This window comes from Magnolia sinica, chromosome 3 (genome assembly GCF_029962835.1).
Source record: "Magnolia sinica isolate HGM2019 chromosome 3, MsV1, whole genome shotgun sequence".
Taxonomy (NCBI): domain Eukaryota; kingdom Viridiplantae; phylum Streptophyta; class Magnoliopsida; order Magnoliales; family Magnoliaceae; genus Magnolia; species Magnolia sinica.
Window position 1 is genome coordinate 123,243,950 of NC_080575.1, and position 23,719 is coordinate 123,267,668.

A 23,719-nucleotide genomic window follows, 5' to 3' on the forward strand; every position below is an offset into this window, starting at 1 on the left:
TCGAGATGAAGGTAAACTACAAAGATCAAATTGATACCACAAATATCATCTTGATATAAAAGTTTTGTGGCCTTTATATATATACACAAATAAATCATATCCAAAGATTAAATGGACTACATCCATGCTAAGGCATGTGAAGTAGTTTTGTTTTAGGCTGCAGATGGGTCGTATGCTGCACAAATTAATAGTGATTTGAAAGCAGGTGTGATATCTTTTGTTTTTTGTTTTTTTTTTTTAGTCATAAGCAATCTTTTAAAATTGTTCTGGTCAGTTTTAGGTTGTAATTCTGCTTCATTTGAGATCCACACAAAATAGAGAATTAGCATAACCTAGTGGTTATAGTGTTTTTTTTTTTTTTCCAAGTACAAGCAATGGCCCGCATTGGTGGTCAATTTCAGGTCAAGTTGGTCCCAACGTGCGTTCTGGATTGTATTTAAAACATTGCATATGTCTGTAAGTGGATAATAACATTTAATGAATATTTTGAGATATTTTTAATTTTATCATACCAGCATAAATGCATTGGGTCACATATATTAGAATTAAAGTTAGTGGTTGATGGGATATGATGTCTGATATTTGATGAATCAAGACATTTGACATAAGGCTATTATAGTAAGTAGTAGAGCTGGACATGAGATAACTCGACTAACTCGACTCGTTTGGACCCAACTCGATCTGAACCGAATAGGTGAGTCGGTTTGAACCGAGTAGGCTTCACCCAATCCGAACTCAAACCAAGTCGAGTTCGAATTATCTAGTAACTCGACCTGACTTGACCCGAAACTCGATCTGGTTAGACTTAACTCGATCTGAAACCTGACTCCAATTCGGGTTTGTGTGTGTGTGTGTGTGTGTGTGTGTGTGTCTATATATATATATGGACCACAAATGAATCATATCCAAAGATTAAATGGACCACACCACAAATAAGGGGAACATATTGGAGGCCATAAAAGTTTTGGATCGAGATGATTTTTGTTTTTCTCCTTCATCTAGGCATGTATGACCTAATAAACAGATTGGATGCTAAATAAATGGTATAGTGGGCCTTACAAGGATTTAAATGATGGATATCCAATCACTATTGTTTTCATGTGGTGTGGTCCACTTGATATTTATATACCTCTCATTTTTTGCCCCACCATATGATGTATGTTTTATATCCACACCTTCCATCCATTTGGAGAGATCATTTTAGGGCAATATCGAAAGAACGAGTTAAATCCAAAGCTCCAGTGGACCCCAGCACAAAAAACAGTGGGACAGTGACACCCACCATTAAAAACTTCTAAAGGCAACAAAAATTATATATATATATATATATATATATATATATATATATATATGATATTTGTGTTTTCCCTTATTTAATGTATTTTTTAACTTTTGAACGAGTTGGATTTCAAATAAACATTACGATGGGCCTTAATATTGTTTCAACGGTGGGAATGACTCTCCTCACTGTTTTCTATGGTGTGGTCCACTACAGATTTATATCTCCCTCATTCTCTGGCTCATGACTTAAAATGATATCTCAAAATGAATGGACAGTGTGGATATAACAAATACATCATAGTGGGGCCCACAGGAAATAACAATAGGGAATGGATTGGCTACTCCCCTAACACCCGCCAATGGATGGTGGTCGGTGCTATGTGCGCCACACCATGATGTATGTGTTTCGTCCATGCCATCCATCTGTTTTTACGGATCATTTTTCGGTATAAGTGCTCTAAGTGATTCTTTAGAATCCTGAGAAATTCATGATAGTCCTTAATAACTAGATGGATTAAATTGTTGGTTAGGCCTATTTTGTGTAAATAATCTTGGCTGTTGGTATTTAAGGGGAGTGGATTGCCTATGGATTTGTCACAGATTTATCTATGGACCCCACACAGCCCCTGCATCACAGGCAACCCAATACCGAATTTAAGGCCACTGATCAAATATTGAATACTTGTCGGTGTGATTTTTTCATGGTATCCCATGAAATATGGTCAAATGAACAATGTAGATGAATGGATTAGACTGTCTGAGTATTCCAATGCAACTAGGAGCACTATTACTTATAAGTGCTCTAAATGCAGGGAGAATTCCTTAATGTACTTAATTTAACTATTAAATACCGAGTTGAGTCAACTAGAGACTAGATTGAGTCTTTGAGTTTACCCAACTTGACTAGACTTCAAGTGGAGTTCTTGAGTTTTCAAACTATGTCAATTACAATTCAATGGGTTGGGTTGTGTTGGGTTGGACTGGAGTCAGTAAATTATAAGTGTGTCTTGGGTTAGGTTCCAGCTAGACTCTACGCCTATTTAAGTAAGTTGGTCAGACACAGGCTAACCCGAGCCAAGCCCCGACCCACTATCGCCTCTTAGCCACACATCCTGTGTATAAAAGCCCTACTCTTTATGGCATTGCAGCAACTTCTCTTTTGAACATTAAAACCGCGGTTTGTATTTGTCCTTCTTTGGCCGAATTCGGAGGCAGATGTTAGTCGCCTTCCTCTCCCATAAAGATGATTTATTTTCTCTTTATTTGGTGGGTCAGATATTAGAGCACATCACGTGGGATGAGGATCCAGTGGATCTTGGAACAACCGACAGGGATTGCTTGCTGAGTAACTTAGTACATTATAGCCTATTAAGTTAATTATGTAGAGCCCACTCATGATGTATGTGTTTTATCTATGCTGCTGGATTATTTTACCAGATCATTTTAGAGCATGAGTCCAAAATTGACACACCACATACGAAATAGTGGGTACAATAACGTCCATTATGAAATCTTTTGAGGGTCCATTGTGGTTTTTGTTTGTCATTGAACCTGTTCATAAGGTCAGGCAGAGATACACACCCAGATCCATAGCTCAATTGGCAGACTGAGTGGAGATACCACTTGAGGTCTTGGTATAAATCCCTAGCGGGGGCTGGCTAACATGGAGTGAGTGTATTGACATGGGTGTGTACTAACAAGCTAACCCAAAAAAAAGAAAAGAAAGGGTCACGCAGAGATAGATGAGGAGAAGGGAACAAATATCAGCTTGATCCAAAACTTTTCTAACTCCTTGGAAGTTTTCAAATGGTAGGCGTTGAGTTCCATTGTTTCTTGTGGTGGACCCATGTGGTCGACTTGAGCTTTTGATATGCTACATTTCCAGGCTTAATTGAACTGGCATTGGTGGGCCCCACAGAGTTACTCAGCACACTGCAGCGTGTATAGCGTCTGTGTCCCCTATCTGTGACTGTGGGGCCCACTGTGATGTCTGTGTTTTATGTATCCATCCATGTTTCCAGCTCATTTTTAAGCTTGACCCCAAAAATGAAAAAAATCCAAATCTCAGGTGGATAACACCGGAAGAAACTATGGCGAGAAAATTACCACTGTAGACCCCACCTTTTATCCAGCGTCTTTTATGAAGACCCAAAAGTTACCTTCCGAACTTGGACCTTGCACGTACCGACAGAGCATTTGAGGACAAAAAGGTTCTATGTGCTCTAGTTCATGAGAACTTCCTATGAGGTCAAGCTGTGTGGGCCCCACCGTGATGCGTACCGAACATCTAACTCATCAGTAAGATACAACATTCCATGGTGGGCCTTGTATCTAAAAATCAAGTCAATCCATGACTTTTGTGGGCCACACAACATATAAAAGTTGAGAGGGGTTATCCTCCGGCCCATTAAATATTTCATAATCATTTGTTGGGCCCACCGAGGTGTGTTTTACAAATCCAGCCCATCCATTATGTGTGTCACACTTGGACTAGGGGTCAAACAAAGTTTCGTACGCATCCAAATTTTAGGTGGGCCCCACCAAGTGCTTTTATATGTTTTAAGCATATATTTACATTATTTTAGATGGTTTGGCTCACCTGGGTTCTTATAAGGCTGATTTTTGGGATATCCCATCGTTTAAAGGGGACCCATCAAATGCAAGGTGTTAATGTTTGACACACATCACGGTGGGGCCCATGGGAACTTCCCATGAGGTCGAGTTGTGTGGGCCCACCATGACGCGTGTCGAATGGGGGCATGCACCATCAGCTACCATGCAAGGCCTGGTTCCCAAGACCAAAAAATCTGGGCAATTTATTCGTGAAGTGTGTCACAAGAGTATGCCGAATTTGGACCGTTGAAACTGTTTTTTCCTTCTTTTTTTTTTTTTTTTTTTTTCATTTTAACCGTTTATTTTTCTCAAGTGATCTGCCTCACCAGCCAACCGATATTAATTTTATGTCTCAAGTGTTTGTGGTGCACACTGCCTGATTAACGGTCCAGACATCTCACATTTCATGCCATCCAATTTTGGCAACGAGTCCCCTCGTAATAGCTGTCATGTGGGGTCCGCGTTTTCTCCAACCCCTGTATAAAAAACAGGGGAGTATAGTCATTACATCACTTGAACAGAAGCTTTCGGTGCTGTGGTCCTAAGGTTGAAGCTTTTGCATTGATACATTGCAGAGGTAGTTGTGTATCGAAGACAATGACGATGGTGGTGATGATGATGATGATGGCATTGCTGCAGCTGCATGGTGATGCCGTCGATCTCCGAAACATACGACAATTGGCAGCCCTAAATAACATCACATGCATTTTGGTTTTTGGGGATTCGACGGTCGATCCAGGCAACAACAATCACTTGTCCACGCGAGTCAAGGGCAATTATCCACCATATGGTAAGGACTTCTTTCATGGCATCCCCACTGGACGGTTCTCCAACGGCAGGCTCCCCACAGACTTCATTGGTATGTGGTCACCATTTTCTATCATCGTCTTTGCTATCATCTTCTACAACATGTGCCATTATAAGATCTCGCACCGTCCATTCCTGGTGAGCGGGAATCCCATGCATGTCTAAAATACAATCTCTCAATACTTCTTTAGATAGGAAATATGAACAAGGATTGTGTATCCACAACAAGCTGCTTGTGGGTTTTCATTGTTGTTTGTGTCTGACAAGGATGATCCTACTGTGAAAATGGGAACGGATTGGCTACTCCCCCTGCCACCAGCCAATGGCTAGTGGTCGGGGTGCTCTGTGGGCCCCAACATGATGTATGTGTTTCATCCATTCTGACCATCTATTTTTCCATATCATTTTAACATACAAGACCAAAAATTAGGTATATCCCAATCTCAAATGTACCACATTAAATGAAACAGTGTTGAATGAGCATCGACCATTAAAAACCTTTTGGGGGCCATAAAAGTTTTGAATCAAGCTGATCTTTTGTTTTTTTTTCCCCTTCATATGGGCCTATATGACCTAATTAACAAATTTGATGTCAATTAATGAGTACAGTGGGCCTTAGGAGGATTTTAATGATGGATATCCAGTCACTATTGTTTTCCTGTGGTGTGATCGACCTGAGGTTTATATTCCTATCATTTTTCAGATCAAAACCTAAAATGATCTTAAAAAATAGATGAACAGAATGGATGAAACACATATATCATGGTAGGTCCCACAGAGCACTGACCACCAGCCACGGGGCTGCTGGCAGAGGGAGTAGCCAATCCGTATCTAGTGAAAACGGGGGAAGCGGATTGGCTGGTATACCACACACCAGTAGCTGGTGTATTGACATCTGCAAGTTCTGTGGGTCCCATCATGAGGCATGTGTAATATCCAAACTGTCCATCCATTTTGCGAGCTCATCCTAAGGATTGAGACGAAAAATAAAACAGATCTAATGATCAATTGGACCACACTGAAAAAAGCAGCGGGGGATTGAACGTATACCATTAAAACCCTTTTGGGGTTCACAGAAGTTTTGGATCAATATGAAATTTGTTTTTCCTCTTCATCCAGGTCTTTGTGACGTTATGACCGTATTGGATGGAAAATCAACGTTATGGTGGGCCTTACGAAATTTTAAACTGTAAAAATATTATCTCGGCTGCTATTCGTGGTGTGGTCCAGTTGATCTTTGGATATGATTCTTTTTTTGGATGATACTCTTAAATAATCTCAAAAAATGGATGAACGGTGTGGATGTAATAAATACATCATTGAGGGGGCCATGTAACTTTGATCTCCCTTGATCCGTTCGTACAACTCGGAGCTCGAGGAGCGTCTGTGCACGTCTTCGCACAACACGTACCTACACCAGCTCTATGGCTGGGGTGTGTGGTACACCAGCCAATCCGCTTCCGAAAATGGGACACCCCATATAATCATGAAGTGGGGCCCACTTGGACCGGCCTATTTTTGAGGGTGTTCCATTTTCATGGTGAAGTGGGGTCCATTTTTTGAGTGGAAGCGACGGGCTTGATTTTCGACATGCAATTCGTCTGTCAATTGCATCAATCACATGTCAACGAAATGCATGAATTAGGATCTGTTTTGTCTCTGCCTACGACATGTGTTATTATGAGAGAGAGTCGGGATCACCTGTTATCTGGTCAACACGGATTTCATGTTACCCTAATGGTTTGGCGTCCGAAGCTTTTTTTTATGTTTTTATGTTTTTAGTGAGCGTTGACGCGGACCAATGAGGATTAGGGTATCAGGAAATCTCTGTTGACCGGATAGCAGAGGATCCGGACTCTATGAGAGAACGATTGATGGACGTCTGATAGCTTTCATTATAACACCCTTATCAATGACTTGTCCTTATGTTCCATCCTCATCTTAACCTTTAACCTTTACCTTTGACCTTTGTTTTTATCCAAACAGCCCAACTATCTTCTCAGTTGAAAACAGTTTACATTATCTTAAGAATTTCGTGCATCCAAACATGCCATTTTCTAATTAATATATAAATTTTACCTTCTGGTACATTTCAGCGGAGGATTTGGGTCTCAAGGCATCAATCCCAGCATTTTTAGACCGCGGTCTCAAGAGGGAAGAGCTCTTACATGGTGTCAGCTTTGCATCGGCTGCGTGTGGTTACGATGAACTTACAGCTAACATTACAGTATGTTATTTTGCCTTCCTATATCATACAAGCAAGTGCATACACTACACTAGATGGTGTATGCGCAAGCTTAAATGAATTCCTCACTATTCTAAGCTATTTGGTGCAACTGAGTTCAGCACCTCTTGTTTTACAACAACACACGTGGGAGGATACTTTATAATGGCATGGGCCACGCCTATCTGTGGTAGAAATGCTTTGCTAATTCCATAGGCGGACACGTTTGAAAAAAAATGGACACGCGTGTGCAATCCGAGCCTTCCATTGGGTACGAAGTACTGCTTAGATATTCCTTCTAAAAAATCAGACAATTTCACACTTTATATGGGCCGCTACATCCAAAGTAAATCTACGGTCATGATTTTCCTCTAGCCATTCATTTGTTTAGATACGTTGTAACCTACCATACGCGTGAAATGGCTGATATTTGCACCAGAAGACGTAAATATTGCAGAAAGGAAACGGATTGCGTGGTGTCCGACTCATGATTGTGTGTTGACGTCACTAAGTTCTGTGCACCCCACCATGATTTATTTGTTATATCCAAACCGTCTGTCCATTTTATAAGATTATTTTACAGGAAGATGTCAAAAATGAGGTAGATCCAAAGCTCAATCAAACTACACCACTGAAAATCAGTCGGGACAAATGATGCCCATCGTTGAAACTTTCCTAGGGCCCTCCATATGTTGATGAAGGGAAAAAATCCAACCTGTTTGTAAGGCCACACATGTGGATGAGCGGAAAAAATAAAAATAAAAATAAAAATAAAAATAAATAAATCATCTGGGTGGTCCACTTGAGATTTATATCTATTTCTTTTTCGGGCACTTGCCGTTGGACGATCTTAAAACGGACAGACTGTTTGGCTTCCTAAAAGCTTAGATTCCACGTTCAACATTATTAGACCTGACCCTCTTAGAGCTCCAAGTCGTACGAACGGTTTAAAGGAGATCAACGTTACATGAGCTCTAAAATGATGTATTTATTATATCCACACCGTTAATCCCATTTTCGAGATCATTTTAGAATACTAACCGAAAAATGAATTATATCCGAAGTAAACTGTACTACACCATAAATAATAGTGGAGATAATGATTTCCACCGTTAACACATTCATAGGGCCCAACATATCATTTATTTTCCATCCAATCTGATCATAAAGTCACAAATGCATGGATAAAGAGAAAAACAAATATCATATTGATCCAAAACTTCCGTTACCGCTAAAAGTGTTTCAACGGTAGACTTTCCAATACCCACTGTCTTTTGCCGCGTGGTCTACTTAATCTTTATATCTGTCCTATTTTTCAACTAAGCCTTATAACGAGCTGGCCAAATGGATGGACAGTTTAGATATAACGCATATCTCATTATAGGACCCACTTGACTTGGTGACGTCGACGCACTAGCTATATGCTAATTTACTTGGTGCGTGGGGTGTGTGTACGGATCGTAAACGGAAGTGGATTGGCTGGTGTACCACTCCACCGATCTAGCAAGTGTGGGTACGTGTCGTGCCAAGATGAATGCTGCCGCGGAGTTGTACGAACGGTTAAAAGGAGATCAAAGTTAAATAGCCCTCAAAATAATGTATTTATTATATCCATACTCTTCATTTATTTTGAGAGATCATTTCAGAACATGAACCCAAAAATGATTCATATCCAAAGCTTAAGTAGACCACACCACAAATAGGAGTAGGGACAATGATTCTCACCCCTAAAATACTTATAGGGCCCACTATATCATTTATTTTTCATCCCATCTATTCATAAGGTCACACACACTGAGAGGAAAAACAAATATCATATTATCCAGAACTTGTGTAACTCCAAAAGGGTTTCAATGGTAGACCTTCAATTCCCTGCTACTTTTTAGGACGAGCTCACTAAATGTAAGGACGGTTGGGATATAATACATACGTCGTGATGGGACACCTGGCTTTGAGCCAAACTTGGACCTATGAATTTGACTCGTGAGCATGGCTTACGCCTAACTTGCATGATTGGTTTTGAATCACGCTTTGGCTCAAGGCCTTTTATCTCCTTTTTTTTTTTTTAATTACCTTGTTAGTACATCCACTGTGAGTTCACACTTCATTGTTAGCCACCCCAATTTATAACAAGACCTCATTGTTGAAACGAAGTATCTTTCACTCAGTTTAACACTGAGCTATGGATCAGGGTATTACAAATATGTTATTCTAATCTCTAATAAAGTAATCACCTATCTTAAATAAGATAGTAAGTTTTAGTAAGTTTTACTCTTTTAAACAGTTTATTTACTTGTGTATGCATGGCCCACCTGATAAATGGATTAGATAAAGAAAATTAGAGGAGGAAATAGAATTTTTTTAGTTGGGTTGGGCCTGGGCCCAAGCATAATCTTCTAACAGGCTAGGGCTTGTAAGTTAGGCTCTTGCTGGGCTTGGCTCTTAAGTTTTGGATCAGGCCCGACCTAACCTGGCCCAGCTCATTGCCATCCCTACCCACTACTTTGTCAACTAGACCAGTCTGTTTTTAATTTTATTTATTTATTTTTTTAATGTGGCCATGGCACTTACACGGTACCTGATGAATGAACACCAGCACATGTGGTAGCTGCTAACAACAGTGCCTTTTCTTCTTCTTCTTTTTAATTTTTGTTTTGGCTATCTTGGTTAATAGAAAGTGCTGCCGATTTCCAAGCAAATAGAATACCTGATGCATTACAAGATCCATCTAAGAGAGTTGGTGGGAGTGGTTAAAGAAGAGGAGATTGTTAGAAATGCTGTGTTCGTGGTGAGCGCTGGTACAAACGACTTCGTCCAAAACTACTTTCTTCAGCCAATTCGACCCATGCAATTCAGTATCGCCCAGTACGTTGATTACTTGATCACATGCATGACTACCGATATCAAGGTAATCCCTCAATCTTTATTAGTTCATGCATAAAAAAATTGCACATGTGGCAGACATGTCACGTCCCAAAATTTGGATACCTGAATAGGGTGTCCAGGCCCCAAATTCCAAACCCGTGATAAATTTTTTTTTTTTTTTTAAAAAAAGAGAGAGAGAGAGAGAGAGAGAGAGAGAGAGAGAGAGAGAGAGAAAAAGAAGAAGAAGATAAAGTATGTCAATTTCATATGTATTTCATTTTTTTCCCACCATAGTCCAAAACTTTAAAATCCAAACACAAACTAAGATAACTAATTACATAATCTGTTATTTCATCGATGCATACTTATTTAACTCAACTTGAAATAATAAAATCAAGTCAAACATTACTACATTTAAGTTCTAAAATAAAATAAAATTTATCGTATGTAGAATGACATGCCATGTACTTCCAACCACATTCCATGCTCCACTACTAACAGTAGTACCCTGCATCTTCAAAATATTCAAAACCTGAAACGGTTAAAACATAATGAGTTGATAACTCAATAGGATCACATTAATCCCGAATTGAAAGTCTCACAAATATTACCAAATTTAACCTCGACATATTAATCAAAATAAGGCGAACATTGGATGTAAAATTATAGTTAATAATTTGACATTCATGAATATGAAATAAATAAATTTTTAACATAGCTTTTCTAAAAATACTAAGATTGGAGTGAATAAAACACTCATGTGTGCTAATCCTTTTAGGGGATAACCCACGGCAGAGCACCGGTGTTGATCCTTTCAGGGTATGACCCTCGGCAAAGTACCGGTGTTGATCCTTTCAGGGTATGACCCTCGGCAGAGCACCGGTATAACCTTTTAGGGACAAAAGCCCAGAGTAGTGCACTCGTGTGTACTAATCCTTTTAGGGAATCACCCGGGGCAGAGTACTCATGCCGATCCTTTTGGGAATGACCCTGAACAGAGCACCCGTGTCGTGCTGATCCTTTCGGGAATGACCATAGGCAGAGCACCCGTAAGAATCATTATACAAAAAAATAATTGTTCACATAAGATGCATCTAACTTATAAGGAAACATTGTAACAAATAATATCAGAGCACCCATAACAAATAATATGATGATCCTTTTAGGACAGGGCACCCATAAAAATCATTGCCTTAAAAAATAATTGATCACATAATAAATATTCATCATCCCACTATATAATATCAAATGCAAAAAAATAAGAATAATAATAATAATAATATTTGCATTGGTTCAGTAGTCACATAAAGAATATTCTTTAATAGGGAATTACTTATGAATCTTTTAATGTCTAGATTATATAAGATAATTTCTTATGAATCTTTCAATAGGGATTGATCACCTACCTGCTATGGAAAAATTGCGTGATGGGAGGAAAATAATCTGAAGTGATGCTGATTTCTACATGTACTAGCTTGGATTGATCAACTCTAAACTCGATGTTGAACCCTCACGGATACTCTCCCTTCTCCTGAGCTCTCTTTTTCTTCTCACAGATTTTCTCTATGGTTTTTTCTCACTAACATGAGAAATAGGGTATAAAAATGATGTCAGGTAAGTTGTTGGGTTCTAAGTTTAATGAACGGTTTAGATTGAGGAGTGGGTCTTACCATGATGATGACAATCATGATGGATGGGTTCCCATCCGCAACCGTACCGCGGAGAAGTGGGAAAGAGAGAGAGTGTCATAGAGGATATTGTTGTGGGGTGATGCACGTCATCAGTCGTGGAGAAGTGGAAAGAGAGGGAGTCGTGGAGGAGTGAAAAGCAAGTGACGCATGTCACTTGCTTTGTTATTTTTATTATTTTTTTGGTGAATGGGCCCCACAGGAGTGATGTGACAAATCCACACCGATCATCAGTTTTTCCCATCAAATTTAGGTCATGTGCCCAAAAATGAGGGTCATCCACAGTTCAGGTGGGCCACACCAACGACAACAGTGGAACCCACCGTTAAAAGAAATGAAGTATTATATTCTACCCACCGTTAAAAGAGGTTAGGATACTTTTCTCAAATTTTTTGTTCTCGCTCCCACGATGCTTCTTCCTCGCTGTGATGACTCCACCGTACCTTCACGAGTGGTATAACCTTCGTCTGAAGTACTTGTTCCTTACGATCGAGAATGCGCACAGGTTGCTCTTCATATGTGACATTTTCTTGAATCTCTAGCTCCTTTCATTGAGGACACTTTTATGAACACGTGATCTCCCACACAAAACTCTAAGTCTCTGCGTCGATTATCTGCATAGCTCTTTTGGCAACTCTGGGCGACGCGCATACGTTCGTGAATGATATCAATCTTCTTGGAGGTCTCTTAAATAAGTTCTAGTCCTAACAATGTCCTTTCTCCTACTTCTGTCCAGCAGCTTAGTGATCTGCAGGGTCTTCCATGTAAAGCTTCAAATGGTGCCATACCAATGCTGGCTTAGTAGCTACTATTATATGCGAATTCCACTAGCGGCAGATGATCGTCCTAATTGCCCTTGAAGTCGAGAATGCAGCTGCATAGCATATCTTCTAAAATTTAGTTCGTTCTTTCTGTTTGTCCATCAGTCTGCAGGTTAAATGACATGCTACAATCGAGAGTAGTTCCCAAAGCTTCCTATAGACTTGCCCAAAACTGTGATTTAAACTTGGGATCTTGGTCGGAGACGATGGATACTTGAGTACCATGAAGTCAAACGATCTCTTTAATATAAATTTTACTCAACTCCACTGCTGATGCAAAAATCTTTATCGGGATGAAGTGTGTGGATTTGGTTAACCTGTCCATGATCACCCAAACAGTGTCATGGTGTCGACTTGTCTTTGGAAATCCTACTACGAAATCCATGGATATATGCTCTCATTTCTACTTGGGGACCGGTAACGGCCGCAAGAGTCCTGGTGGTCTTCGATGGTTTGCCTTCACTTGTTGACATGTCACACATTTAGATACGTACTCGGTGATTTCCCGCTTCATGTTGTTCCACCAGTATTGACACTTGACATCGTGGTACATTTTAGTCTCCCCTAGATGGATGGTGAATCTTGATCTATGAGCCTCGTCCAAAATCTTTTGCTTCAAATCAGGTTCATTTGGAACACATAGCCTTCCACGAAACCTATTCCCTTCATCAGCGCCAATTCACCATTCTGCATTCTCATTCCCTATTCCTTCTGCTCCTTTTTCTTGTAGCTAAACGTCTTCCTTTTGAGCTTCTAGAATATGCCGAATCTAAGAGAAAAGTTTATCATGATCCAATCTTAATTCTAAAGATTAAAAAAAAAGAGGCTAAATTTAGCTATTCAACTTAAGAAAATTTTAAAAAATAAACACCAGGGCAGGCTGTGCTACTAGGTTACTTAGATGCGCTTGAGGTTCTTCAAGCTGGAGTTGCAGATCGAAATCTTTGATAACATTTAGCATCTCCCACTCTTTGATCATTAGGCTGGCCATAAGTCTTCGTGTCTTTCTGCTTAGGGCATCGGCCACAACATTTACTTTTCCTGGGTAATATGAAATATCGAAATGGTAGTCTTTTAAAAATTTTATCCATCTTCTTTGACGCATATTTAATTCATTCTGATTAAAGAGATACTTTAAACTCTTATGGTCTGAATATAAGTCAAATTGTTCCCCATATAGGTAGTGCCTCAAAATTTTTAAAGCAAAAACCACTGCTCCTAATTCCAGATCATGCGTCAGGTAATTTCGCTCGTGAGTCTTTAACTGCCGTGAAGCAAATGCGATAGCTTTGCCTCCTTGCATAAGAACATATCTTAATCCTTGATATGACGCATCGGTATAAACGACGAATCTTTCTCCTTCGGTCGGTAATGCCAGAACTGGGGCTGATGTAAACCGCTTCTTCAGTTCGGTAAATGCCTGCTCACAATCTTGATCCCACTTAAAGTTCGTATTCTTCTTAGTTAGATTAGTTAGAGGTCTTGATATATTAGAGAATTCTTCTATAAATCTTTGATAGTAACTAGCAAGGCCGAGAAAACTTCGCACATTCAAAGGTTGCTCACATTCTAATATTGCTTCAATTTTAGCTAGGTCCACAGATATCTCTTTCTCTGACACCACATGCCCCAAGAATTTTACTTCATGCTTCCAAAAGTCACATTTTGATAACTTGGCATACAATTGATTTTCCTTTAACGTCTGTAGAGCGGTCCTGAGATGTTCCTCATGCTCCTCATGAGTCTTGGAGTATATAAGAATATCATCGATGAATACAATAACGAATCGATCTAAATAAGGTTTGAATACCCGATTCATAAGATCCATAAATATTGCTGGAGCATTTGTCAATCCAAATGGCAGCCCGTAAAGAGTCCTAAAAGCCGTCTTGTGCACGTCTTCATCCTTTATTCTCAATTGATGGTAACCTCACCTCAAATCTATTTTAGAAAAGAACCTCGCTCCCTTAAGCTGGTCAAATAAATCTTCAATCCTAGGAAGAAGATATTTGTTCTTGATTGTTACTTTATTCAACTGACGATAATCGATACATAATCTCATAGTTTCATCCTTCTTCCTTACAAATAAGACCGGTGCTCCCCATGGCGACGTGCTGACTCTAATGAAACCCTAATCTAGCAACTGTTAGATCTGATCCTTTAATTCTTTTAATTCTACCAGAGCCATACAGTAAGGTGCTCTAGAGATAGGTGCAGTTCCGAGCATTAGATCAATACCGAAGTCCACATCTCTTTTTAGAGGTAACCTTGGAATGTCCTAAAAAACTTTTGAAAACTCCCTAACTACAAGTATTTGTTCAATCCCTTCTCCTGATTACTCAATTCCCACAATAGCCGACAAACCAATCGGTGCATTCCTTCTTCGTGTCCCACAAAATTTCAGTGGAGATCGTCCTTCTATATTCAACGTTATCATCTTCCAGAAATAATCTATTTTAGCACGATACTGGGACAACCAGTCCATTCCTAAGATAACATCATATTCCCTTATATGCATAATTATGAAATTTGCTGGTAGTATTTCATTTTCAATTATGATGGGGCATTCTTCACATATTTGCTCTAAATTCATGGATTTATCGAGAGGGGTTGCTACGATAATTTTCTTATCTAATCTTACGGGTGATATACCAAATGAGAATATGAAGAAATAAGATATAAATGAGTGTGTAGCTCCTGAATCGAATAATGCTCTGGCAAGATATATGTAAGCCAAGATGGTACCTTCCACCACATTATTAGTAGCTTCGGCACCATGTTAAGGAGTGATATCTGCAGGTTGTGCTGGGTCCTTATAAGCAGAAACAGCAGTCTCATATATCTGTGTAGCATCATCTTGAGGTGGCATTGGATCATCATAGCTTCGATTTGGATAAGTTGGGTTGGATCATTTGTGAATGAAGATAGAGCGTAAACATGTCCTTAAACTTAAGGTCAGGGCGCCTAACTTTTAAGCCTCAGTTGCTGATATTGGGGAGGCTTGACTTGTTGTTGCGATTGTTGAGGTGGTCTATGATAAGCTTGAGGGGGTCTAGGCGGCTGGTATTGTTGATGTAGCTGTACAGGCCTCTGAGGATAAGGTTGTGCTTGTCTTGTAGTTGGCTGAATCATCTGAGGGGGCGGTGGAGGTCGTTGATATGATGTAAATGGTGTATAATGAAGAGGCGGCCTTGATTCCCTAGATATATTAATCAAAATAAGGGGAATCAAAATAAGGGAACATTGTATAATGCCATAACGATCGTGGCGGTCCTTGATTCCCTAGATATTGATGACGAGGTGGTAGAAGACAATGGTGGGCAGGAAGACTTACCATTCCGCAGTTATGGCAAGTCCCAGTGAATTGTGTTGAAAGTTACGTCGTGGCATGTCTGGGTATTGGTATTGGCATCTTCTACCGCTTAGTTGCTTCATGTTGTGTGAGAAATGAATGGTGCGTGGTCCTGGCTCCACTCCTCATGTCCTTCCTCGGCTCGCGGTTCTTCCAATGCTCATCAAAGTCCTTTTCTATTGTGCTAACACGTTCCAGTGCTTCTGCATACGTTTTAATAAGGAATAATGCCAGTCGAGTACATATAGAAGGTTTCAGTCCCTCAACAAACTTCTGCCCTTTACGAAGCTCATCCGGTATGAGAAATGTCGCAAATCGTGCCAACTCTGTAAACTTTGCATCATATTGATACACCGTCTTATCTTTTTGTTCTAATTTCATGAATTCTGTAACATTTTAAGCACGCACATAAGCTGGAAAGTATTTATTTTCAATTTTTATGCAGAATTGGTCCCATGTCCACCTTTCTATTCTCGGGTTCTCCCTGGTCGTAGATTCCCACCAATGATTGGCTTCTCCTTCCAACATATATATTGCTAATTTAGCTTGTTGTTGCTCGTTACATCTCATAGCTGAGAAAATTTTCTCCATCTGCCTCTTCCAACCCTCAGCTTCACTTGGGTCAGGCCCACCTTTAAACGTAGGCGGTCTCTGCCTCTTAAACTTTTCCAACAAGGACCCCATCCCTTCAGGGGCTATAAGTGTCGCTTAAGTCTGCTCCTGAGATTGAGTTTAAGCAATTGTATTCCCATAAATGAGGTAAATCCTTCCATTGCTTGGAGGATCTTATCAATAATTGCTCATTGCCTAGTTGCATCGGGTACTTTAGTCTCCGATGCGGCCCCGAGGTTCATATTTTGATCCGTCATAGCGTAGGATAAATAAAGGGAATTATGAATTTTACTAAATAATTTTAAGATTAAAAGAAATTAGTTAGTTCAATATAGGCATACATGAAGATCTAAGAGAAGTTGAACTAAGATGTAGTTTAGAACTATGTACAGAAATTTTTAGTCATAAGAGTGCTATTCTAATTGATATTTTTAATATTTTTAGACATTATTTTAACTTGAAAATTTTTATATAGATATATCTATAAGTCCACTATACTCCTATAAAATTTTATAATATTTTGAAGCCTATAAAATTTTTAAAAATTTAGAGAGTACACGCTGTCCAGATTTGAACAATTTCAAAATAGGTTTTTCTTAACCTCAAATACATATATGAAGGGTCAGTATTTTTAATTTTTAACTATTTTTTTCATATAATGATACTTATCAAACTTCAATTAAGTTTTTGAATCACTTCAATCGGAGTTTTACTTAAAAAGTTATGATTTTTCAAAGTCAGACATTTTATATTGATTATTGCTGTCTAACATAAGAAATAGTTAGAAAATTCTCAGAAAATTCCTAACGTCCAGATTTGATTTTGTATATTAATATACAGCCTAAATGGGATCTAAGTATTATATTATAATAGATTAAAATGTCCTACATGTGTATTCTAAATTTCTCATCTCCTAATTAAGGCCATTTAGGAAGACTTAGAGTTAAATCACTATTTTATATCCAATGTTTAAGATCAACCTAGCTCTGATACCAACTTTGTCACGCCCCAAAATTCGGATACTCGAATAGGGTGTCCAGGACCCGAATTTCAGGCCCGTGATATATATATATATATATATATATATATATATATATATATATATACATATATATATATATATATATATACAACAACCATAAAAAGATAAAGTATGTCAATTTCATACGCATTTCATTTTTTTCCCACCATAGCCCAAAACTTTAAAATCCAAACACAAACTAAGATAACTGATTACATAATCTATTATTTCATCGATGCATACTTATTTAACTTAACTTGAAATAAGAAAATCAAGTCAAACATTACTACATTCAGAATTCTAAAATAAAATAAAATTTATCCTATGTAAAATGACATGCCATATGCATCCAATCACATTCCATGCTCCACTACTAATAGTAGTACCATGCATCTTTAAAATATTCATAACCTGAAACGGTTAAAATATAATGAGTTGACAACTCAATAGGATCACATCAATCCCTAGTTAAAAGTCTCACAAATATTACCAAATTTAACCTCGATATATTAATCAAAATAAGGGGAACATTGGATGTAAAATCATAGTTAATAATTTGACATTCATGAATATGAAATGAATAAATTTTTAACATAACTTTTCTAAAAATACTAAGATTGGAGTAAACATAAGACTCATGTGTGCTGATCCTTTTAGGGGATGAGGCACGGCAGAGCACCGGTGTTGATCCTTTTAAGGTATGACCCTCGGCAGAGCACCGGTGAAACCTTTTAGGGACAAAAGCCCAGGACAGTGCACCTGTGTATACTGATCCTTTTAGGGAATCACCCAGGGCAGAGCACCCGTGCCGATCCTTTTGGGAATGACCCTGGGCAGAGCACCCGTGTCGTACTGATCCTTTTGGGAATGACACTGGGTAGAGCACCCGTAAGAATCATTGTACAAAAAAAATAATTGTTCACATAAGATGCATCTAACTTGCAAGGAAACATTATAACAAATAATATCAGAGCACCTATAACAAATAATATGGTGATTCTTTTAGGACAGAGCACCTGTAAAAATTATTGTATTAAAAAATAATTGATCACATAATAAATATTCATCATCCCACTAGATAATATCAAATGCAAAATATTAATAATAATAATAATAATAATAATAATAATAATATTTGCATTGGTTCAGTAGTCACATAAATAATATTCTTCAATAAGGAATTACTTATGAATCTTTCAATGTCTAGATTATATAAGGCAATTTCTTATGAATCTTTCAATAAGGATGGATCACCTACCTGCTATGAAAAAATTGCGTGATGGGAGGAAAATAATCTGAAGCGATGCTGATTTCTACGTGTACTAGCATTGATTGATCAAATCTTAACTCGATGTTGAACCCTCACGGATACTCTTTCTTCTCCTGAGCTCTTTTTTTCTTCTCACAGATTTTCTCTATTGTTTTTCTCTTGATAGCATGAGAAATAGGGTATAAAAATGATGTCAGGTGAGTTGGTGGGTTCTGAGTTTAATAGACGGTTTAGATTGAGGAGTGGGTCCCACCATGATGATGACAATCATAGTGGATGGGTTCCCATCCGCAACTGTACCGCGGAGAAATGGGAAAGAGAGAGAGTCGTGGAAGATATTGTTGTGGGGTGATGCACATCATCAGTCGTGGAGAAGTGGAAAGAGAGGGAGTCGTGGAGGAGTGGAAAGCAAGTGACGCACGTCACTTGCTTTATTATTATTTTTTTTTGGTGAATGAGCCCCATAGGAGTGATGTATAAGTGCTTGCGCATGGACACGTCAATTGGCAGTGATCATTAGTGTTAAACCGTCAGATCTTGATTGAGTAGCGATCAGGGAGCTTTCCTAAGCCCACACGCGTTGCAATACAACTCATGTACATGTCACACGTGTGACAGTATGTCATGGGTGCCTATGTTATTGCTCTAATCCAAAAATCAGATTGATCCACTTGAAAGTAGGCCACAGTTTGAAAAAAAAAAAACGTATGCCTAAAGTTTTCTAAACCTTCCACCGGTCTCCAACATTAGTGCTGATGTAGAGTGGGTCACTGATAGTTTCCTGGTCAAGATGCATCTGAAAAGACCAGGTCAACAACAGAAGTGATTCGTCATACCTTAAATCAAGGTATCTCGTAATTCAGAATGAGTTATCATTCGTTGAATATATGATTTTGGAGGTGGATGAACTACTTTAGCCACCTAACCCTTTATGCTAGTTGTGCAAGCCAGATTTGTGAAATACCATGAGATTGATGATTGTTTCCCTATTTTAATTCTATTTTTACTATAAATATTAAATTTTAATTTGAAAACAACTCTTCATCCGTTGCACTTCAGGAGTTGCGCACAAATTGAAAAGTGCTTATAACAATTAAGAGAACAGGTCAAGCCAAATGGACATTTATTATTTTTGGCCGAAAATCTTACGCACTACTTATAGTAAGTTATGAATTCTAAGAGTTTTAGCTATAGTTTGATTTTAAAATTTCTTCTATTTCTTAGTATTTTTATTTAAAGGGTTGTAAACTTGTTTATTTTATTAATTTATCAATTTCAAATTTTATAAAATTTATTTTCTTATAAATTTGAGGAGTCCAGTGAAGTTATGTGGATTTGGAACAATTATCCCCAGAGGAAGATGGTGCTGGACCTCACGTCATTCCCTGTGCAAGAGCCCACCTCATCAGTGGACCAGATTTTTTTGGGAAAAAATCTAAAAGCTCGGACTAATCTAGCGTGTGGATTGGTCCCACGTGTGACCTGATGGGGTCTAACTTGACACGTGTCTTCATCTACACGTCCTGATCCGATGTTTACACCATGCAGGAAGACACCTGATGTGTGTAAGAGTAGCTTCATTTTCTTTTATTTCCACATCGCTAATGCGTTGCGTACACCATACAGGAAATGCATAAACTTGGAGGGACGATATTTGCTGTAGTGGGGGCACCACCAATGGGATGTTTACCACTTGTAAAGACGATAACGGGGAATACAGATTGCGTGGAAAGTTATAATGGAGTAGCGACTTCTTTCAATTCCAAGCTAAAAGTTGCGTTGGCTACATTGAAGAGATCGTTGGGTGTGAGAATGGCTTACGTGGATGTGTATGACATATTGCTTAATGCAATATACAACCCCGTGAAATATGGTAAGGACACAACGAACTTTGCTATGAGGAGTTAAGGGCCCTGATTTCTCTATCTGTCAAAGTGGGTCACATGGTCTGCTGATCCTGACCAATCATTTTAGGCCGTAATGTGGATATGGGATGCCCAAGAAAAATCTCCTAAATTGAAAGGTCATCGTACTTTGACCAGTTCTTTTTATCTGGATTACCGAACCAGGGCCCCACATGTATGGACGGGACGCACCAGTGTATGCAAACCCATGGAAAAAAAAGGCTCTGTGGGATTCACCATGTCATTTGTGTGAAATCCATTCCGTCCATCATTTGCACCAATTCTATATTAGAATGGGAACCGAAAAACAAGGCCAATCAAAGCTCAAGTAGGCCACACCGCATGAAAAAGTGTAGATAAGATAAGACGCCTGCCATTGAAACATCCTTGGGGCCCACTGAAGATTTGGATCAGGCTGATATTTTGTTTTTGCCTTCCTGGTGGGACTTACCTTATGACGGGGTTGGATGTCGTATAAACATCTGGGTGGAGTAGATCTCAGTGAGGTTTCAATGGTGGGCATGCTCCTTCCCACTGTCACCTGTGCCGTGGCTCACTTGGAGTTTTGGATAGGACTGATTTTTGGGCTTACGCACTAACACGAGCTGGTGCAAACGATGTACGAGTGGATGTCACACGTGCATCACGGCGGGCCCCACACCTTTTGTTGCACGGGCTCCCTGCAACAACTGTGGTAGGAAATTCGCCTCCTGCGTCAGGATGCATGTTGCACGCGTCCTGATGGATTGATATGCTTTTATTCGTTTGGCAGGGTTTACGGTTGCTTCCAAGGGGTGTTGTGGAACAGGTGTGATCGAATACGGTGACACGTGTAAGGATCAGGTCACGTGTGAGGACCCCACAAAATACGTATACTGGGATGCTGTTCATCCGACGGAGAGAATGTATAAGCTTATAGCTGATGATGCTCTGATGTCGGTTGTTGAAAATATCCTGAGTTAAGTGAACCTAGCTATTGTATGACTTTGAACCCTACACGCGCCTTTACATGTAGCACGTGCCAACTTGACCCGTGATTGCGTGGGACATCTGCGGCGTTCATAAGGTGGGCTGCACTGTGTAGCTTGTTCGGTGCGAGGTTTGGTCCACTCATCGGGTGGGACAAACGTTATGTTGAATGTGGACCGTTGGATTTTATTTTATTTTATAAAGTGGGCATTGTTTCATCCGACCAACTCGATCTTTGATTCTGGTCGTATTCACTGTGGGCCCTCCTTGTTGACGATTCAGATGTCTGTTGCACGAGTGCCAGCCACGTTTAAAGGTGTGTGGGGCTAGAAACCTCTACGTTTGGGTGTGTGCACTAGCAAGATTGATTGTGTAATTGCCTAGAGCGTGCCTTGTATCGTGGGCATGCACGCGTGTGTATCATTGTCTTGAAGAATAAAATTCAAGGGACCTGATGTAGAACTTGGGTTTCTTCAAGTGTCTGAAACATTTTTTACCTTTCATTTCCTACGGAGGCACTGGGCCATCAGTCCCATGCACCTTGCACAAATGTAGTAGATCCGATCCGTTCCTCTGCTGATCTGTAAGGTAGATGGGCCATACTCCAAAACCCACATAGTTTGGACAATCTTAATCTCCTATAGAAGGTCATTGAATGTGGACCCTTGATTGGAATTTTATTTAAATCGACGGATGCCCTCCACTAGGCGAGTAGATCGTCAAATGGGCTAGGACTCATCAGAGTAGGTGTAATCCACCTGAGTTTTGAACCGGCCTGATGTTTGGGCCCCTATCCAAACGCAGATTGGCGCACCTGATGTGTATCAGTATATGGTGGATACTGTTGCAAGCGTTTTGTTTTCGTTCCCGTACCACTGTAAGGGCTTCATGCACCTATGCACCTCAGATCCAAACCGCCCAAATAACGGCACCCACGGTAGATTAGTTTTCGCATCGATTAGATAATCTACAATTATTTGTTAAAATTAGGTTGTCTTCAGCTTTGTGTATCTATTGTCCATTCAATGCCCACGAATCAGGTTTTCATTTCCATCGTCGATCATCTCAGTGTAATTTTTCAGTTGTCATGCATCTATGTTGGATCCCACTATTTGGACGGTTCGGATTTGAGGTACATGCAACATGTACAGTAGAGGAGGCATCCTTGCACGGGAGCTGTGGTACATTTCCAAGCACCTATCATTTCTGCTGACGGTAGCGTCCCCGCCGTAAAATCTGCCGAGTACAGGTTTTGTCAGTCGCTTCTCGAACATGGCAACGGGGCACTTGTAACCCAGATCCGAGCCGATCATAAGACAGATCACAAGCCGTTCATCTTATTAGTTGGGCCAAACATACATAAAGAAATGGACGGTTGAAAGAACCTGTCGAATGTTTCCATATTAAACCTACACTTATGGCCTATCCTACAGATTGATCAATCTTTCCAATGTAGCACACGTGTGCAACATTGGTCTAGGGGCCATCTCATGACGACCATAAAACAAGCACAAATAAAAGCTCGGCCAGGCCTCAATACAATAGCGCCGTTAAACCTAGGCCCAGGTCCAGGACATCCATTTCAATTTGCTGGGTTTGGGCGGGCCATCTTAGCCCGGCCCAACACTAAGCGTAATAAATTATTTTCAGGCCAGTCCTGAGTGACCTGGCCTAAAAAATGTTCAAATCCCTATTTCCCACTTGAATGTTGCTAATCCAACCATTAATGATATCTGCGACGTTGCACATCCATGGTGGGCGTACTTGTTGAATGGTCCTGATCATGCGCACGGCAGAAGAGGAGAAATGCTAGAAAAGCTTCTCTTTATTTTGCTATACGTATGATAACAAAGGTTTGCTAATCCCAAGCGCGTGGGAGTCCTGACCATCAAAACGCATGCACATGTGCCAATATGAAACCATGTACGAGATCAGATCTTTCCGTAAGGTGGGCTACACTGTCTACAACTCCTGGCCGAAAAATTAGAGCACTTCCGCTAGAAGAAATTATTTTAACCGTCAGTTTACTTTTTACGTCATGGCCTACCTGAGGAACTTTTGAGGAAGAAGATCTAAGCATTACTTCCAACCAGATGGAAAGCTCAGATCTCTCAACCATGTTCCATACTGGCATGTGGGAATGCGTGTGGATGAGCAGGGTACGCACGTGTGTGAAAGGGCACATAAGAGATGATGGACAAAACATCTGCCCGTGTCCTTTATTATTATTATTATTATTATTATTTTGTGAACGGTAAGACATACCTACATTTCCGGCTCACTTTTTGAAAG

The 23,719-nt window shown here is 39.7% G+C and overlaps 1 protein-coding gene across 2 annotated transcripts; it reads left to right on the forward strand.

Moving 5' to 3' along the window:
• The first annotated feature begins 4,405 nt into the window (after window positions 1–4,405).
• Window positions 4,406–21,904, forward strand: LOC131241097 (GDSL esterase/lipase At5g45950-like). 2 transcript variants are annotated; one of them, XM_058239745.1, is made up of 5 exons: window positions 4,408–4,753; window positions 6,798–6,928; window positions 9,600–9,833; window positions 20,181–20,427; window positions 21,231–21,904. In XM_058239745.1, the coding sequence occupies exons 1-5, from the start codon at window positions 4,492–4,494 to the stop codon at window positions 21,419–21,421; spliced, it is 1,065 nt and encodes a 354-aa protein (XP_058095728.1). In that variant the 5' UTR covers window positions 4,408–4,491; the 3' UTR covers window positions 21,422–21,904. The 2 variants fall into 2 exon arrangements, with proteins under 2 accessions (XP_058095729.1, XP_058095728.1); XM_058239746.1 differs by lacking the exon at window positions 9,600–9,833 and having other exon boundaries at window positions 4,406–4,753.
• The last annotated feature ends 1,815 nt before the right edge of the window (window positions 21,905–23,719 follow it).

Coding starts and splice junctions, on each gene's coding strand:
- LOC131241097 (XM_058239745.1), top strand. CDS start 4,492: ATGACGATGGTGGTGATGATGATGATGATGGCATTGCTGCAGCTGCAT. Junction 4,754..6,797: donor GCTCCCCACAGACTTCATTG/GTATGTGGTCAC, acceptor GGTACATTTCAG/CGGAGGATTTGGGTCTCAAG. Junction 20,428..21,230: donor ATACAACCCCGTGAAATATG/GTAAGGACACAA, acceptor TTCGTTTGGCAG/GGTTTACGGTTGCTTCCAAG.